At 41.4% G+C, this 19,531-nt stretch overlaps 1 protein-coding gene across 3 annotated transcripts; it reads right to left on the bottom strand.

Moving 5' to 3' along the window:
- Positions 1-1,098: 1,098 nt before the first annotated feature.
- On the bottom strand, positions 1,099-18,909 carry LOC115118374 (protein TASOR). Of its 3 annotated transcripts, none has more exons than XM_029646971.2 (9): positions 18,785-18,881; positions 15,975-16,320; positions 15,546-15,711; positions 14,097-14,334; positions 13,863-14,006; positions 8,922-9,072; positions 2,805-8,773; positions 2,595-2,641; positions 1,099-2,434 (listed from the first exon to the last, which is right to left on the bottom strand). In XM_029646971.2, exons 2-9 carry the CDS (start codon positions 16,291-16,293, stop codon positions 1,741-1,743), a joined length of 7,728 nt encoding a protein of 2,575 aa, XP_029502831.2. In that variant the 5' UTR covers positions 16,294-16,320; positions 18,785-18,881; the 3' UTR covers positions 1,099-1,740. The 3 variants fall into 3 exon arrangements, with proteins under 3 accessions (XP_029502831.2, XP_029502837.2, XP_029502843.1); XM_029646977.2 differs by having other exon boundaries at positions 2,595-2,638; XM_029646983.2 differs by lacking the exons at positions 1,099-2,434; positions 2,595-2,641; positions 2,805-8,773; positions 8,922-9,072 and having other exon boundaries at positions 10,113-14,006; positions 18,785-18,909.
- Positions 18,910-19,531: the final 622 nt, after the last annotated feature.

Genomic DNA, 19,531 nt, shown 5'->3' with positions numbered 1-19,531 from the left:
GATTAAGCTTGTACCGTTGATGTTTAGAGCATTGGGCCAGTAATTGTAAAGTCTCTGGTTCAACTCCCGGAGCTGACAAGGTCCATTGTTGTCTCAGGGGAGTTGGGTTATGCAAAAACACATTCCCATTACACACAACAGGACAAATACAAGCACCAACCAAATTCTTATTACCAGGGTTAAAACCTGTCCTGGGCCAAGTGGTTATTTTGCGTGGCAGAAGAGTGCATTAGCCAAGCAGAAGTCTATAGCCAATGGCTCAGGGAGCCACCGCATTAATGCAACTTTTCAGGTCTTAGGCAAGGTTATTACACAAGCGTGGTTACCCAACCTCCATTACACTTCGCCCCCTCTGACCTCCTTGCAGAGATCCAGGTCAAGGCACCGATGTGACTCAAAATTTGCCGCTGTCAATGGTGCAGGTAAAGTAGTCAGCAGAGCTAGATGTGGGCTGTATTTGGTTCTACATTTTTTAACCAGTGTTTCATAAAGTCCCATCTGTCAACCACACAGGAAGAGTTTTTTCTTTTTGGGATGCTGCTGGTTCCGTCAGTTTTCACACCTCTGTATAAGGCAAGAGAGAGACCATTAGATTAAAAAACATTTAGTTCAGAATGATACATGCACATTACCAGGCAAGTCCTTTTTTCTATATTTACAACTATATTTACAACTTCGGTCAGCTACTGTCCCTTGGGAAACAACTACCGAACCTTCCAATGATAGGATTTTTAAAATAAATTATCTGGGCTCCCGAAAGGACTGATCTCTATAATATATTCTGAGTTTGCCATTATTTAAAAAGTATGGTCCACAGAACTATTGAATCTGAGCAACCCTTTAACTGGAACAGAATATGATGGGGACTGAGGGAGGGAATGGGTTGGGGTTATCTTTGTATGGATTTCTTTAATTGTTTTTGTAACCCCCCTCTGAAAAAAATGACAAAATGGAAAGTTGGTTAAAACAATTACAGATTACAGATAATTGCACCTTTCAAATGAAGTATATTAAAAGGTTTTGTTTAACAACATTATATTTAAAAAATATTACTTATTTTGAGGTTGGTGTTGCTGTGATGCACAAATGGCAGCCACATTTAATGGATTTGTACAAATATATTTTATTTGTCAGTAAACCCACACAAAAAAAAATCTGCTGGGGAAATAGTTATTAAGGGTTAAGTTTGCCAATGTGACACTTAATTACAAAACAAAGCCTCAAGCAGTAGCCAAAACATGACAAGCACAAAAATCCTGAGTAAAGCAAACAAGCTAATAACCAAAAGCGGTCTTTAAAATTCAACCAAACACTTAAATAATATTATTTACAATTCAATATTACATTAATAGCAACATAATCCACTTTGAGGAATAAGTTAACAACACTTTATACAATTCATTTTGGTCAGAAAATAGGACACTTTGAATCAGATATTGATATCAGCAATTGACAACGTGTTTGAGATTATATACAAAAACAATAGTTACAACAACAACAAAAAAGTACAACAAACATGAAACTAATTCAATTAACTTAAAATAGTGAATTCAACATGAAATAAATTAACTAAAATCCTTTTGTTTCCAACTCCCCTTTGAGTTCCTTCTTTTTTGACTGATATTTGTTTCCTGATCCAGTTCAGTATTTAAAACACGGAAACACCAGCACTTCCTTATATTCAAAAGGTCCTTATTTGCTTTATAAACCTGTTCCATAAAAGTTGATAAAGAAGCAGCACTACTCTACATAGGGAGGAAATCTCCCTCTGTTATCAAGAGTTGCTGTGGACAATTCAGGATTAGCAGTGGAATAGGTCTGACCATTCAGGAGGAAAAATGGGTAATTTATAGGAAGGGGCTCACATATGGGAGGGAAATTATTTGTCGTGGTAGCGAGAGCTGGGAGGGAGTGCAGAGATTGTTGTGCTGTATTTCCTGCTGGTACAGATGGAGGAGAAGAAGGCAGACTAGACCAGGAAGACGGATTAGTTTTCTCTAAGAGGACAGGCTCCCCAATGGGGGGATGACCATTGTCCCCAACACCAATCCACAGAGGATGCATTGGCCTCAGATCACTTCCTGTGATGTTCTGGGGGTTATGGGGAGCCCAGCTCACGGCCCACTGCTGCCTCCCATCTGATTTACTTCCCACCCCTCCCATTGAGGCAGGTAACTGGATCTGTGAGTTTGGCGCTGTCCCACTTTTACTAGTCCTTAGACAGGCCCTGATTTCAGGGTATGTTGGCACAGGTCGGGATAAGGAAGATGCAGGGATATTCCTCTCCATGGCTTGCGTATCATGTGACCTTTCACCCCAGTTTACTACCTGGCTCTTGACAAGGCTTTCTTGGTGTGTCCAAGCCTGGAAATGGGCTGCAGGGTTGCTTGGGGGTGTGGCCCAGTGGTATACATCTGGGTTATCCCTGTTAGGGCTTGAGTTGGAGAGGAAAAACAAGTTAGATGATAGATGTTTATATTTTCCCTCCTCCAAACCATTATTCCTACTTTAATATGGTAGGAATTACATATCAATTGCTACTGTGATCCCCTTCCTTGGCTTATTGACACAAACCTAAATGGTAAATTACTTACGATTTTGTGAGGTCTATTATCGGCAAAGGATGTTGAGGATATTTCTTCTGGAAAATAAACCATACAGCAATAAAAGCACAGTCTAATTGATCTCTTTTTACTAGTTTAAAAATCTCACCATGGGAAACATGTTACTAAAGGCAATTTCAATTATTTGATATCATACATGTGTAATTTCTACCCCCCAAAAATGGGAATATATCAACAAACCTCAGCACAGCGAGTGTTCTCCATAGGCGGCCTCCCCCGACTCCGACCTCTGAATCTCTGTGCTGTGGTCCCAGTCTTAACCATGAGCTGGGTCCTCTTTGACACGCTTGTATGCAACAGTGAGACACCAGATTCTGTCACCCCAAAGACAATTTGTGGATTTGCTTTCTTGTATTTCGCCTGCAGCTCATCTGACCCAGTCTGTTTTGTGTCCCTCCACACCAGCATCTTCGAAGCGTCATACAGGATGTGTTCCATGCCAAACCACGACGTCTTGCTGACCATCGTGTTGCTGCAAGCTTTCAAATAGTAGATTTTCTCCTGAAGAAATCGGAACACCATGGCAAGATGCTCAGCCTTTCCAACATCGAATCCGTCTTCTAATTTGTCTGCAGGAGTCTCTGTGAAAGTCGTCACAAGCCTCTGGACCCTCTGTAAACTTTCCACACTGTCGCCAAAATTGACCATGCAAGACAGTGGTACAGAGAGGAAGAATCTCTCTATGTCTGAGGGATTTCGTAATGCAGCCTCAATCTCCAGCCTCTCTCTTTTGCTTTTGAGATACATGTAATAAGACATTTCTGGGGCCCTTTTCAGCTGTTCATTCAATGTAGAGACAGCTAAATGGTACCTCTGCAATGCAATTGGTCCTTCGTTGATGAGGCTTTGTTGGAAAGATGAATATAAAGAGGACTGCTGCTGTAATCCCACCTTCCCTTTAAAGAGTTCCCCATACAGAGTGGGATCGTACCACAGCAGACTCCTAAATGTAGATTGTCCACTCAAAAATCGCATCTTGTTATCTACAAATTGCCAGGCCTCCATCATTATCTGCAGTTCCAGGAAAGAATTCAACGCTTCGTACTTCAGTTCCATTGGTACAGGAGGACGGTCCAGATATCGCTCTAAAATCTGATCTCTTGAGACGATAGTACTATTGACCTCAACATTCTGTTTTTCCTCAAAGTTTAAGATGAAGTACTGCATCATGACTTTGCATTCAGTTCGCAACGGGCAAAGTTCGGCCAAGGAAGTAACTTTGTCTCCATGCTTTAGTGCATTTGAGATATCAGCCACACTGAAGTGTCTATGAAAAGTCTTAGTGTTCACCCTTACAATGTGGCTTGTTGGCTTCTGGTTGGTGTTTTCTTTTGTTTTACAAAATTCGGAATTCTCTGGTTCTATTTCTGCTAGTGCTTTGAGCATGATCATGTTGTTTGCATCAATAGTGCAATTTGGCTGTCTTTGCTGTTCTCTTGAGGCATAATTTTCTGCAATTGTAATCCCATGGTTAATGTCAGGCACACTTGTAGAGATTTCTGCTTCAGTTGTTTTCTTGTCCATAGGAGTTTGAGTGGACTTTTCAGGGACTTCCAACATGGAAGTACTATCAGGGCTAATGCATGGAATTCTGTAATAATTCGTTTTATTCCCTCTTGTTTTCTCCTTGTGTTCCTGTTCTTTACTATGAATCAGGTCATTGTTTGTGTTGATAATCGGAGTACATATCTTTAATGGGAAAGGAATTGCATTAGGTCTCAGATTGAGCAACTCCACCCTGTCAAGGACAACCAGATGAACTGGTTTCTCCTTATGGTCATTGACATTATTCTGGATAGTTTCACAAATCTGTGGAAAATTCGTCTCAGTTTCACAGAGTGTATCTGATGTTTTTGGCTCGGGTTTCCTAACTATGTACTCAAAATTTGTCAAGTAATCTCTTAATCTATTGATGAGTTTCACTTCCTTGGAGGGTGTGTCTTCTTGTTCCAGTGGGTTGCAGTAATGTGTTCTATCTGATGTGTCTGCTTTCTCTGTCTCCATTTGACCATACTTGTGCTGCAACACCCGAGCTATCTCTTCCTGTGGTTTGGGTGTGTTTGAATTTAACTCACTGCCACAAAGAATCTTGATGGCAGCATCTAAGGGAAACTCCATGTTCTCAGAAGCTGAAATGATCTCTTCAGCAGGCGCCATATCACTGTTGGCCTCTTCCACCTCTTTTATAGAGTGTGTATGAGCTTGTAATGCCTTTTCTTTCAGCAGATCCATCTCATGTTTTTTGAACTCAGTCATTCCCTCATTGTCTTGACTTATAGCCACGGTATTGGTGCATTTCGGTGGAGGTAATTTGTTCTGAGGGGAAGTGCAATTGCTCTGGGTTTCCTGAGATGTTTCTGTGTCATGTGGCTTGCCGTCATTGCAAGTTCTGCTTTTAGATAGATCCTTTGCTTCCTCAATGTGTTGAATGTCTTCCACAAAGTTGCTCGCAGTGCTCCCATAATTAGATTTTGCAGCCTCTTCATTGACTATATCTATGGTCGACGAAGTTAAGGTTGTGTCAACAGCATCAGCTATCTGCTTTTCCTCGTTGATCTTTTCATTTCCATCTCTCATAGACATATTTGTTTTTAACTCCCTCGTTGGTGTCTTCAGATGTTTCTTCTCGAAACGATTACCTCTCAGATGTTTATTATCATCTGACGTTGGGCTGGAAGTAATATACTTTGCAGGAGCATTGCACACATTCCTTTGACTGTACATTCTGTTGTGATTGAATGTCCCCCAACGTTTTTTTCTCCTAAAATCTATTATCATCTTCAGGATAGTGCTTTTTTTTGATGTTATGGGAACTCGCGTTGAGGTCTTTAAGTCATCTGACACAGAAATTTTGTGAGCTGCAACCTTTGATTTAAATGTAAAACATGATTTGTGTTTGTTCTCTCTGGCATTTCTTGTGACCTTATTGGGGAAAAAGGTTTTGCGTTTCAAGTTTTTGTGGGAAACATTCAAACAGTCTTTTTCCCTCTGCATAAATGGCATCTGCATATGGCCTGTAATGGCTTTATGGGATGATCTTGATATTTCTGAGTATGGAATGTCAGTGGTGGATTTTTCAACAATCAATTTCTTCTTCACTCTTGAATGTTGATGATTTCTCATTATCCTCACTGAAGCATTTTCTTTCCCTTTGTATTTCTCTGCCATCATTTTGATTAATTTGGCATTGTGGGCATGTGTTCTGTTGAAGGTGGTGTAGTAGGTGGATGTTTTCAGAACACCGTCAATGGGTGTGTTTTCACTGATAATGCTGTTGTTGCTAAACTTTTCATTTTCCTGTACAGTTGGTGAGGCTTGAGTTCCTTGAGGACATTCTGACACTGAAAATCTCTTGGACAGAGAGGGTGATTCCGTGACAGGGGACAATTCTCTATCAGCGTTTATTGTGATGCGAAGGTTACATCCCTCTCTGATGTCTACTTGGTTTGGGTTGCAGGACGGAAGGAGTGATTTATTGGTGTCCATAGGACTGTCTTTGCATTTTGGTTTAAGGTAATGTTTACCAGAAATTGAGCATGATCCATGCTGATTAGGTGAAAGAAAGAGCTCACTGAGTTGCAGCCTGTTATACAGGAAACTGTAGACTGTATCTTTGGCTTTTGAATCATCAGCCTGACATTCTTCAGTATTATCAACAAAGTCACCACAGGTAGAAAATGTATTGGATTCATTTTGTTGATGTTGGCCAATTCCATAACATTCTCTGTCTTTCTGCAAAAGCCTTTGATGATTTTGCCTTGACATGACTCCAGGACAGAAGACCTTGACACTCATAACTTCCTCTGATGTTTCCGTACCACAAACCTCTTCACAAGCATCCATGATATCAGTATGGCTCTCATAAATGACTGGACACCTTGTTTCTGAGGGATTTTCGTTCGCCATTGTGTCATCCACTGAACTTACAGCATTTGTTTTGTTTTTCTCTGCTAAGACTGGTTCACACTTCAGTTCTCTGCTCTGTCTGTTTCCCTCAGCGATTTCAGGTACAATGTTTAGATTTTTTTCATATCTTATGGAATTTGGTTTGGAGCTTGCCTCTGTGTTCTGCTTGCTTGCATTAGAGTTTTCATTTAGAGCATCCTGAGGTTTTTCCTCTGTTGCTGAGTTAAGATTGGACCTCACCTCTGTTTCCTGCCAGCTTCCAGAGGTTGCAGTTTGGTTGACAGTCTGGGGAAGGAATGGAATCGGTGAGTCATTTTTCATTGCCATTTCATCTTGTGGTTCCACAGTAACTTTGTGCACATCCTCTTCTGTTTCTGTGAGACATGTAGTAGTGGATTCTGGGCTGCAAAGGATCATGTCCTCTGGTTCCATATTGCCTGTGTTCCTCTCAAATTGGAGGGCCACAATTTCCTCCACAGCCCCACAGACAATTGATGGATTATGGGCTGAAATTTCTGGGATAGGTTTTGAACTCTGATCACCATTTGTGGTGTACTGGGGCAGATTATGTTGTCTCACCTGCTGCTGCAAGTATGCACCACTGTCCTCATGAGTCTTTTGAGGACTGTTGCACATCTCAACTGAGTCTGTGCTGGACAAGCATCTTTTTATACTTCCTGGTTTACATAGCCGCCCAGGGTCGACTGCGGTGACCTTGTCATTTTGATTGAGTAGACACCTGGACTTCTGAAAATAGGTCGCATAAAAATTGGTTCTCTCTAATAATGTATTTTTCTCATCAAATGACAGATGTTGTAGAGAACCAATTTTTGCCTTCCTTTCCTCTTTGGTCAGATGAAAATATGGAGAATACTTCTGGAACTTCATTTTAAGCATTCTAGACGATGGCTGATTCTCAGTTGTAGGTATCACAGAGGATGGAGCTGAAATATTCACCAAAGTAGCAGTAGAACAATCTATTGGTGTATCAGGCTGGCATGGTTTTGGATCCTTATTTTTTCCAGTTTCCCTGAGATTCTTCTCCTGTTTTGGTACATTTTGGAGATTCTTATGCTCTGACTTCACGGTCAATATGCAGACAGAGGTACTTGTTTGTTGACCGCTCTCTGACTCCATTGAAATCGATCTCTGCATGTTGTTAGTTTCTCGTGCAGACAATCTGGGATCCTTAATCACACGTGAAGAATAAACTATAGTAGAGACTGGTTCCAATGCACCTGTTGCAGATGTAGACTGTCGCCATAAGTTATCCTGGTTCGTGGACAGGGTGTTCGAAACTTGTTGACAAGACTGAACTTGGTTACCTAAGTGGGGTTTATTATGGTCAAATGGAGCTGTTCCAGCATGGCTTGGGATCTGTAAATGTATAGGATCGATAACCAGTCCATTGTCTTCCAAGAAGGTAATTGAACCAGTGAATGGTGGTGGTAAAGGAGGAGCCCAGGAACTAAAGGGTGGTGGGGGCTGGTCGCAGGGACTAAAGGGTGATGGAGACGGTGTGGGTTGCACACAGGAACTAAAAGGTGGTAGAAGTTGGGCACAGGAACTAAAAGGTGGTAGAAGTTGGGCACAGGAACTAAAAGGTGGTAGAAGTTGGGCACAGGAACTAAAGGGTGATGGGGGCTGGACACAGGAACTAAAGGGTGATGTGGGCTGGACACAGGAACTAAAGGGTGATGGGGGCTGGACACAGGAACTAAAGGGTGATGTGGGCTGGACACAGGAACTAAAGGGTGATGGGGGCTGGACACAGGAACTAAAGGGTGATGGGGGCTGGACACAGGAACTAAATGGTGATGGGGGCTGGACACAGGAACTAAAGGGTGATGGGGGCTGGACACAGGAATGAAAAGGTGTTGGAAGTTGGTCGCAGGGACTAATGGGCGCTGGGGACTGGTCGCAGGGACTAAAGGGCGGTGGGGGCTGGTCGCAGGGACTCAAGGGCGGTGGAGGTGGTGGGGGCTGGTCGCAGGGACTAATGTGTAGTGGAGGCGGTGGGGGTTGGTCACTTCCGTTGTGATACAATTGGTTTGCGATTGATGTAATGTTTTGGAAGTTCTGTTGATCACCTCTTTGGAATGGGGGGTTTGTTCCAAATCCCTGAGATCTGTATCCAGGCAATGGACTTTCAGTTGTCCCAAAATGTTTGAATGTCACGGTCGCATTCTGACCTCTACCCACTCTTTGAGCCACGGTGCAGGTCTCCAAACATGCCGCTGAATCTGGGAAAGATGAAACAAAGCAATTATTAATACTACATAGGCTATAGTTTGCGTATATTAAATATAAAACATGGATCATCAGCTGATGATGAATATGCTGGAATAAATCTAGTCATTTAAACACAATCTGGTTATTGTAATTCCATACCCTTTGTTTTTGGCCCCAGTTTTACAGATGGAACTAGAGTGCTAGTCGGAGAAGAATTTACAGAAGGAACCAATGAAACCATAGCATATGGCAAACATTGCCTTGGTCTCTGTTTTAGCTCCTGGTTTTCGTTGTAGTCAAACAGGAACACCTGTAAACAGAGAATGTGTCAAGTCATGGTCATATGGTCACATATCAAGTCATGCCTCAGAGCAGCTCTCTCTAAAGGAGTGAACTTTCAAATATATTTATATATTGTATATACACACACAGAGTGTACAAAACATTAGGAACACCTGCTCTTTCCATGACATAGACCAACCAGGTGAATCCAGGTGAAAGTTATGATCCCTTATTGATTTCACCTGTTAAATCCACGTAAATTAGTGTAGATGAAGGGGAGGAGACAGGTTAAAGAAGGAGATAGTTGAGGCATGTATTGTGTGCCTTTCAGAGGGTGAATGGCCAAGACAAAAGATTTAAGTTCCTTTGAACAGGGTATGGTAGTAGGTGCCATGCGCACTGGTTTGAGTGTGTCAAGAACTGCAACGCTGCTGGGTTTTTAATGCTCAACAGTTTCTTGTGTATCAAGAATGATCCACCACCTAAAGGACATCCAGCCAACTTCACACAACTGTGGGAAGCATTGGAGTCAACATGTGCCAGCATCCCTGCTGAATGCTTTTTCGACAGGGGGTGAAACTCAATATTAGGAAGATATTCCTAATGATTTGTACACTAACTCATATATATATATATATTGGCCACTCCTACTCCTTCAATGGTTTTTCTTTATTTTTACTATTATCTACATTGTAGAATAATAGTGAAGACAACAGAACTATGGAATAACACACATAGAATCATGTAGTAACCAAAAAAGTGTTAAACAAATCAAAATATATTTTATATTTGAGATTCTTCAAAGAAGCCACCCTTTGCTTTGATGACAGTTTTGCAAACTCTTGGCATTCTCTCAACCAGCTTCATGAGGTAGTCACCTGGAATGTATTTCAATTAACAGGTGTGCCTTGTTAAAAGTTAATTTGTGGAATTTCTTTCCTACTTAATGTGTTTGAGACAATCAGTTGTGTTGTGACAAGGTACGGATGGTATACAGAAGATAGCCGTATTTGGCAAAAGACCAATTCCATATTATGGCAAGAACAGCTCAAATAAGCAAAGAGAAACAACAGTCCATCATTACTTTAAGACATCAAGGTCAGTCAATACGGAACATTTCAAAAACTCTGAACGTTTCTTCAAGTACTGTCGCAAAAACCATCAAGCGCTATGATGGAACTGGCTCTCATGAGGACCACCACAGGAAAGGAAAACCCATAGTTACCTCTACTGCAGAGGATACGTTCATTAGAGTTACCAGCTTCAGAAATTGCAGCCCAAATAAATGCTTCACAGATTTCAAATAACAGACACGTCGCAACATCAACTTTTCAGAGGAGACTGTGTGAATCAGACCTTCATGGTCGAATTGCTGCAAAAAAACACTACTAAAGGACATTTACATTTACATTTACATTTAAGTCATTTAGCAGACGCTCTTATCCAGAGCGACTTACAAATTGGTGCATTCACCTTATGACATCCAGTGGAACAGTAGTGCATCTAAATCTTTTAAGGGGGGGGGGGGGGGGGGTGAGAGGGAAAGGACACCAATAAGAAGAAGAGACTTACTTGGGCCAAGAAACACGAGCAATGGACATTAGCCCAGTGGAAATCTGTCCTTTGGTCTGATCAGTCCAAATTTGAGATTTTTGGTTTCAACAGCAGTGTCTTTGTGAGACGCAAAGTATGTGAGCGGGTGATCTTCGCATGTGTGGTTCCCACCGTGAAGCATGGAGGAGGAGGTGTGATGGCGTGAGGGGGCTTTGCTGGTGACATTGTCTGTGATTTATTTAGAATTCAAGGCACACTTAACCAGCATGGCTACCACAGCATTCTGCAGTGATTGCCATCCCATCTGGTTTGCACCTAGTGGGACAATCATTTGTTTTTCAACAGGACTATGACCCAACACACCTCCAGGCTGTGTAAGGGCTGTTTGACCAAGAAGGAGAGTGATGGAGTGCTGCATCAGATGACCTGGCCTCCACAATCACCCGACCTCAACCCAATTGAGATGGTTTCAATCAATCAAATACACGTGTTTAGCAGATGTTATTGCTAGTGTAGCTGGTTTGGGATGAGTTGGACCGCAGATTGAAGGAAAAGCAGCCAACAAGTGCTCAGCATATATAGGAACTCCTTCAAGACTGTTTGAAAAGCATTCCAGGTGAAGCTGGTTGAGAGAATGCCAAGCGTGTCCAAAGCTGTCATCAAGGCAAAGTGGCTACTTTGAAGAATCTAAAATATATTTAGATTTGTTTAACACTTTTTTTGGTTACTACATGATCCCATATGTGTTATTTCATAGTTTTGATGTCTTCACTATGATTCTACAATGTAGAAAATAGTAAGAAGAAAGAAAAAAAACCTTTCCAAACTTTTGACTGGCACTGTATATACAGTGGGGCAAAAAAAAATTTAGTCAGCCACAAATTGTGCATGTTCTCCCACTTAAAAAGATGAGAGAGGCCTGTAATTTCCATCATAGATACACTTCAACTATGACAGACAAAATGAGAAGGAAAAAAATCCAGAAAATCACATTGTAGGATTTTTTATTTATTTATTTGCAAATTATGGTGGAAAATAAGTATTTGGTCACCTACAAACAAGCAAGATTTCTGGCTCTCACAGACCTGTAACTTCTTCTTTAAGAGGCTCTTCTGTCCTCCACTCGTTACCTGTATTAATGGCACCTGTTTGAACTTGTTATCAGTATAAAAGACACCTGTCCACAATCTCAAACAGTCACACTCCAAACTCCACTATGGCCAAGACCAAAGAGCTGTCAAAGGACACCAGAAACAAAATTGTAGACCTGCACCAGGCTGGGAAGACTGAATCTGCAATAGGTAAGCAGCTTGTTTTGAAGAAATCAACTGTGGGAGCAATTATTAGGAAATGGAAGACATACAAGACCACTGATAATCTCCCTCGATCTGGGGCTCCACGCAAGATCTCACCTCGTGGGGTCAAAATGATCACAAGAACGGTGAGCAAAAATCCCAGAACCACACGGGGGGACCTAGTGAATGACCTGCAGAGAGCTGGGACCAAAGTAACAAAGCCTACCATCAGCAAGGGCATTGAAGATGAAACGTGGCTGGGTCTTTCAGCATGACAATGATCCCAAACACACTGCCCGGGCAACGAAGGAGTGGCTTCGTAAGAAGCATTTCAAGGTCCTGGAGTGGCCTAGCCAGTCTCCAGATCTCAACCCCATAGAAAATCTTTGGAGGGAGTTGAAAGTCTGTGTTGCCCAGCAACAGCCCCAAAACATCACTGCTCTAAAGGATATCTGCATGGAGGAATGGGCCAAAATACCAGCAACAGTGTGTGAAAACCTTGTGAAGACTTATAGAAAATGTTTGACCTCTGTCATTGCCAACAAAGGGTATATAACAAAGTATTGAGATAAACTTTTGTTATTGATTTCCACCATAATTTGCAAATAAATTCATTAAAAATCCTACAATTGTCTGTCATAGTTGAAGTGTACCTATGATGAAAATTACAGACGTCTCTCATCTTTTTAAGTGGGAGAACTTGCACAATTGGTGGCTGACTAAATACTTTTTTGCCCCACTGTATGTGTGTATTTACACTACATGACCAAAAGTATGTAGACACCTGCTCCATCGAACATCTCATTCCAAAATCATGGGCATTAATATGGAGTTGGTCCTCCCTTTGCTCTATAAAAGCCTCCACTCTTCTGGGAAGGCTTTCCACTAGATGTTGGAACATTGCTGCAGGGACTTGCTTCCATTCAGCCACAAGAGCATTAGTGAGGTCAGGCACTGGTGTTGGTTGATTAGGCCTGGCTCACAGTCAGCGTTCCAATTCCTCCCAAAGGTGTTCGATGGGGTTGAGGTCAGGGGTCTGTGCAGGCCAGTCAAGTTCTTCCACATCCATCTCGACAAACCATTTCTGTATGTACCTCGCTTTCTGCACGGGGGCATTGTCATGCTGAAACAGGAAAGGGCCTTCTCCAAAAGCACATAATCATCTAGAATGTCATTGTATGCTGTAGCGTTAAGATTTCCCTTCACTGGAACTAAGGGGCCGAGCCTGAACCATGAAAAACGGCCCCAGACCATTATTCCTCATCCACCAAACTTTACAGTTGGCACTATGCATTCGGGCAGGTAGTGTTCTCCTGGCATCCGCCAAACCCATATTCGTCCGTCGGACTGCCAGATGGTGAAGCGTGATACATCACTCCAAAGAATGCGTTTCCACTGCTCCAGAGTCCAATGGCGGGAAGCTTTACCCCACTCTGGCCGATGCTTGGCATTGCGCATGGTGATCTTAGGCTTATGTGCGGCTGCTCGGCCATGGAAACCCATTTCAGGAAGCGCCTGACGAACAGTTCTTGTGCTGACGTTGCTTCCAGAGGTCAGTTTGGAACTCGGTATTCAGGGTTGCAATCGAGAACAGACTATTTTTATGCGCTTCACACATCAGCACTTAGCGGTCCCGTTCTGTGAGCTTGTGTGGTGTACCACTTCGCGGCTGAGGCTGTTCTACTGCCAATGTTTGTCCATGGAGATTGCTTGGCTGTGTATGCGATTTTATACAACTGTCAGCAACGAGTGTCGCTGAAATAGCCAAATCCACTAATTTGAAGGTGTGTCCACATACTTCTGAATGTATAGTGTATATTATATAAAAGATAGAGAATGACAGTGGGGAAAGATAGACAGAGGTTGTGTCAAAGAGCAGCAAGTGGGATTTGAACTAATGCAGACACCGTAGATATGTGTGCTGGAAGCTGCGGCATTACCACTAGACCAGCCAGGCCACTAAACTTACTGACGAGCTCAAAACTTGCTGAGACAAGCTGTCCCTCGGGACAGCGGGGTCTTTGGACACGTGACAATCGTAATTCACCGTTGGATCATGTGTGCTGTTCCTTCCATAACATGGAGGTACTTTTTTCACCTTGCCAAAGAGAACCTATGGGAAGAAAAGCAAAAACATATGTTTTACTTGCTTAATGAATAGAAATAATAACAATTATCATATTGACGACTATTACCATCTAACCTTGAAAATGATGAGGATTTTTCCAGCAGGGGTGTTGCTGCTGATATTTTTCAGGGCGACATCAGCGTGCCTGTGCAAATAGACTCCATATGACGGGTTTCCCAGAGAGTGTTGATCTGTGTTCTCAACCTTCAGTCCGTGTTGATACATTTGCTTAGCTTTTTGGTCAGAGGTGACTAAAAAACAGAACCTCTCCTCCATTTCTCTGACGTGTCTATCCTTTAAACGCATTTCAGATCTGAGATAATAGGAACATGAAAGCAAATGACTGGTCGACAGGGTTAGATGTATCACACAGTGTTGTGAAATTAAATATAACACCAACTCTACATATATTAATGATTCCCTCATTAGGCAATTTAGAGATCCCGCAAAGTAGGCATAAAAAGATATTTGGTAAAACTAGGAAATTATGAATGTGCAATTTCCACACACAGGCATACTTCAACTTCAAAGAGAACACTCGATAGGGGATAACAACACCCTCTTTACCTGATAGGGGATAACAACACCCTCTTTACCTGATAGGGGATAACAACACCCTCTTTACCTGATAGGGGATAACAACACCCTCTTTACCTGATAGGGGATAACAACACCCTCTTTACTCGATAGGGGATAACAACACCCTCTTTACTTAATAGGGGATAACAACACCCTCTTTACCTGATAGGGGATAACAACACCCTCTTTACCTGATAGGGGATAACAACACCCTCTTTACTTGATAGGGGATAACAACACCCTCTTTACCTGATAGGGGATAACAACACCCTCTACTTGATAGGGGATAACAACACCCTCTACTTGATAGGGGATAACAACACCCTCTTTACTTGATAGGGGATAACAACACCCTCTTTACTTGATAGGGGATAACAACACCCTCTTTACTTGATAGGGGATAACAACACCCTCTTTACTTGATAGGGGATAACAACACCCTCTACTTGATAGGGGATAACAACACCCTCTACTTGATAGGGGATAGCAACACCCTCTACTTGATAGGGGATGACAACACCCTCTTTACTTGATAGGGGATAACAACACCCTCTACTTGATAGGGGATAACAACACCCTCTTTACTTGATAGGGGATAACAACACCCTCTTTACTTGATAGGGGATAACAACACCCTCTTTACTTGATAGGGGATAACAACACCCTCTTTACTTTATAGGGGATAACAACACCCTCTTTAGAGGATGATAACAAAGCAATATAAAAGGATATTAGATAGTCAGATGTCGCTGGAAACCATATGTTTGATGCCATTCCATTGATTCCATTCCAGCCATTATTATGAGCCTTCCTCTCCTCAGCAGCTTCCACTGATGTACATATTCATATCATGTTTCAGTACAGAGTTGTATATGCATATAGCACATGCATGCAGTTCTTGTGAAGATATGCACTAATGCCATTGAACAACATGTTGATTGTCACCTTTTTTCAAAGAACTCTCGCAGTAGCTCCTCGTTGTGTATTAGCGTGACATCATCCCACTGCCAGCTGAAGGATATCTCCTTGCCCATGTCCAATCGGGACTCATTCAGAGTTGTCTGTATCAGACTATAGTCCCTGCTCTCTTTGAGGCAGACATCCAAAAGAGCTGGTCAAAATGAGATGCACACGGACAGGATACAATGTAATTCAACCATCCAACAAAAATACATGGCAAAACACTCTGAACTTTAATTCACAAATCAATAGTTTTAGCATTATTGTTATTGTTGATAATAAATTGAATTTATATCACACTTTTTCAAGTGCTAAAAGCATTGTAGAGCGTGGCACTGACTTTATGAGCTATCAGATTATATTATTCAGATTATATTGACATGGGTTCTGAATGTGATTATATGTTTCTCATACCTTTTCCATCTCCCCTCTTCCTCCTGGGAATGGTGAAATTCCTCAGGGGCGGAGCTCCTATTGCCTGGGAAGAGCTCACGGTTTGAGCTCCTATTGCCTGGGAAGAGCTCACGGTTTGAGCTCCTATTGCCTGGGAAGACGTCAGGGTCTGAGTTCCCATTGCCTGGGAAGAGCTCAGGGTCAGAGCTCCTATTGCCTGGGAAGAGCTCACGGTCGGAGCTCCTATTACCTGGGAAGAGCTCAGGGTCAGAGCTCCTATTGCCTGGGAAGAGCTTCGGGATGGAAGTGCCATCTCTCTCTTGCTACCGAGTGTCTCCATGGTGCTGGCCTAATCCAGAACATCACCCTGTTAAAAGTCCACACATCAGATCACAGCCAAGAGGACCGGACAACTTCTTCTTACTACAAAAACTGTTAAAACACCATTTTGTATTTTCTCAATCTGGAATGCTGTCATGGCATGTTTTTGTATGAGGCACACTTCCCCATTTCTGAGTAACATGAGAACTTGGTTGTGCAAGCATTCAAAAAACTGCCAATTAGTATGTTGTTAAGTCAACCTTCTTCCCCATTTCCAAACAAAAATGGGTGCCAATGCTCAGGTATACTTACGGTTTGCATATCCAATCGTGTTCAGTGGTAGTATTTACCCTCATTCATCGAGATATAGTATACTGTATTGATTTACAAAGTACTGGATTCACAGCAGAATAACAAGGTGCCCAAAACGGCAACCTTATCTCTCAGATTGTTCGATGATCTCGCTTAGCTCACGGAAATAATTCGTTTTTCTTCCTTGTCGAGGGCAAAGTTACTGGCACATGCTTGAGCGGATCAGAATCTGAATGTAAATATGTGTAGTTATAATATCTCACCCGGTCTCAATAATGTCTACCCATTCCTGGAACATGTATGGTGTATCCAAAGTCACTGTGTTGTCTCAGTTGACCTTTAACCTTCCCTTCTGATAAGTCTCTCAGCCCCCATTTGCTTGTTTTAACATCATGTGACCCACGTGACCATATACAGACAAGTATTTGAAGCAAAACAGATTCAACTTGACAGATTCAACTTGAGGCCAAAGGTTGTACAACACTGTCTATAACTGTGGAAATAAGCCAAATTGGTTAATACAGACAGATCGTAAACTACACTTACAGAAAAACCACATGCTTTCACAAGTGGAAAATCACATGCTTTCACATGTGGAAAATCACATGCTTTCACATGTGGAAAATCACATGCTTTCACAAGTGGAAAATCACATGCTTTCACAAGTGGAAAATCACATGCTTTCACAAGTGGAAAATCACATGCTTTCACAAGTGGAAAATCACATGTTTTCACATGAAATGTCACACTTGAAGTCATGTGGAAACATGTGTTTTTGGAAAACTTCATATGATTTCACATGTTGCTTTACATGTTATCACATTACCTTCACATAAGATCCCACGAAAACATGTTTTTGGAACACTTCACGTGTTCACATGTGAAATTCAGGTGGTTTTTCCGTAAAGTCAAATCAAAGGTTTGCTTCTATGTATTGAGCAACAAATCCGCTATCATCAAAATCTGCTCCAAAACCAAAATATCTCTGGAAATGGAACAGTGATATCGACCTGCGTGTGAGCCTCTGATGCAAGGAACCACTCAAAAACAGAAATCACACAAAAAAAGTGTTACCTTTTAATTAGATATTATAAACAAAGTAAACAATTCTTCAAAAAATATGAAGAAGTAGGTAATCCAGTCAAAACAGCCATCCAACGCTAAAATGAAGAAGTAAGCAGTCTTTTTTTTAACTGGAAATGTCGAAAGTGAGCTCAGCCTCACAGGACTGGTTCCATGTGTATGAAACAAGTACTGCACAGACTGTTCTTTGACAATCAGACGGCAAACAAGTTTGATGGCAAACAAGTTTAGCAGGTTTTTTTTTACACTTGTTCTCCCTGAATACTTGTCGACCATGAACTTTGAGGCATGCATTCCAATAGCTTCATCTATGAGGCTAGTTGAAACGGGCATGAAACTGTTTCACCCAGACTACCTGCACTATCTTTATTGAGCCCTTTTTGCACCAACTCTTTTGATTCATCACATAAACAGTAAAAGCAGTGTATCTGCTGTTACTATCACCTACTGCTGCTACTATTATCTATGCCGTTGCCTAGTCACCTATTATGTTTATATCTACCTCAATTACCTCATACACCTGCACATCAACTCGGTACTGGTACCCCGTGTATATAGCCAAGTTATCGTTACTCATTGTGTATTTATTATTATTTTTCTCTTCATTTTTCTCTTCATTTTTGGGAAGGGCCGTAAGCATTTCACTGTTAGTCGACATCGATTGTACTTGTAACATGCTACGTAAACAACTTGATTTGAAATTACTTGGAAGGAAAAGGCACGACTCTCGCTTCACAATGAAAAACCTGATGTTTTATTTTCTCATTTGTGTTTTAAACATTTGTTTTATGTTTTAAACTTGAGTTAGAAAATAAAACATCACGTTTTGAGTGAGCGTTGTGCCTTTTCCTTCCAAATGCTCTAATTTTTGGTTGCACCTTGTCACATGTTGGTTAAGCACCTCTCCATAAATCATAAATCACCCCATCTCAAGACAAACTGTAGACCTGTACTTATACTGACTGCAGAGTGTGCATCAGTAAAACCTTGATGTTTTTGTTAGACCATCATACATCATGTTTAATCTTTTAATGAAGATACACGAAAGATGAAAAAAAGATAAACAAAATAAGCAGGAAATGACTGAAGCAGTGAAGACAGTGCTGTTCTCTTACCATACTCAGAATTGTGGATAAAAATCTTCAAGCTTGTCTCAGATGCATTTGTCACTCAAATGTGAGTGTCATACAATTTGTACTTGCAATTTAAGGGGACACTCTGCAAAGGGTTACTGCAGGAGGAAATGGCTTGACCTCAAAGTCACATGCTCAGTTGCAAAGGCTCAGGAAGTCCCCGCCACTGCTACAGCTCACACCTCCTATAGCTGCATATATAGGTTCTTACCACAAAGACTAATATATTCTACTGAAAGACAACAAAATGAAGACATAATTTTCCAATTCTGTTCATAGACAGTTTTGGTTTTGACTGAATACACAATCAATTGCCCTTTAATTATTGTTAAATAGCTTTTCATCGTTTTATAATAGTTCCCCTATATTGAACAACATGTTGAATCATGGAAAATGTACTGATCTGAAGAATAAGCACTGCAGCACACTGACCTACACACATACACTAACATCATGGGTGGTATGCTAATTACAACAGCTATAATAGTCAACTCCAGACAGTGTTGGCAAACTGCATGTAATTCAGCTATTAATTTAACTACATTTTACAGTAGCTTGGTGTTAGTTGAACTCAATTCAAATGTTGGTATTTTTTTCAGTAGTTCATTATTTTGTAGCCATGTAGCGGTGTAGCTGACTACTGGAACTACACTCTACTTTTATAGCTAAAATAAAATAATGGATGAAATAGGCAAGAATTTTCTTTATTTTTCGGCATCAGGCCTAATT

Source organism: Oncorhynchus nerka, linkage group LG4 (assembly GCF_034236695.1).
Source record: "Oncorhynchus nerka isolate Pitt River linkage group LG4, Oner_Uvic_2.0, whole genome shotgun sequence".
In the NCBI taxonomy this organism is placed as follows: Eukaryota; Metazoa; Chordata; class Actinopteri; order Salmoniformes; family Salmonidae; genus Oncorhynchus; species Oncorhynchus nerka.
This window is presented reverse-complemented; position numbering and strand designations above follow the sequence as displayed.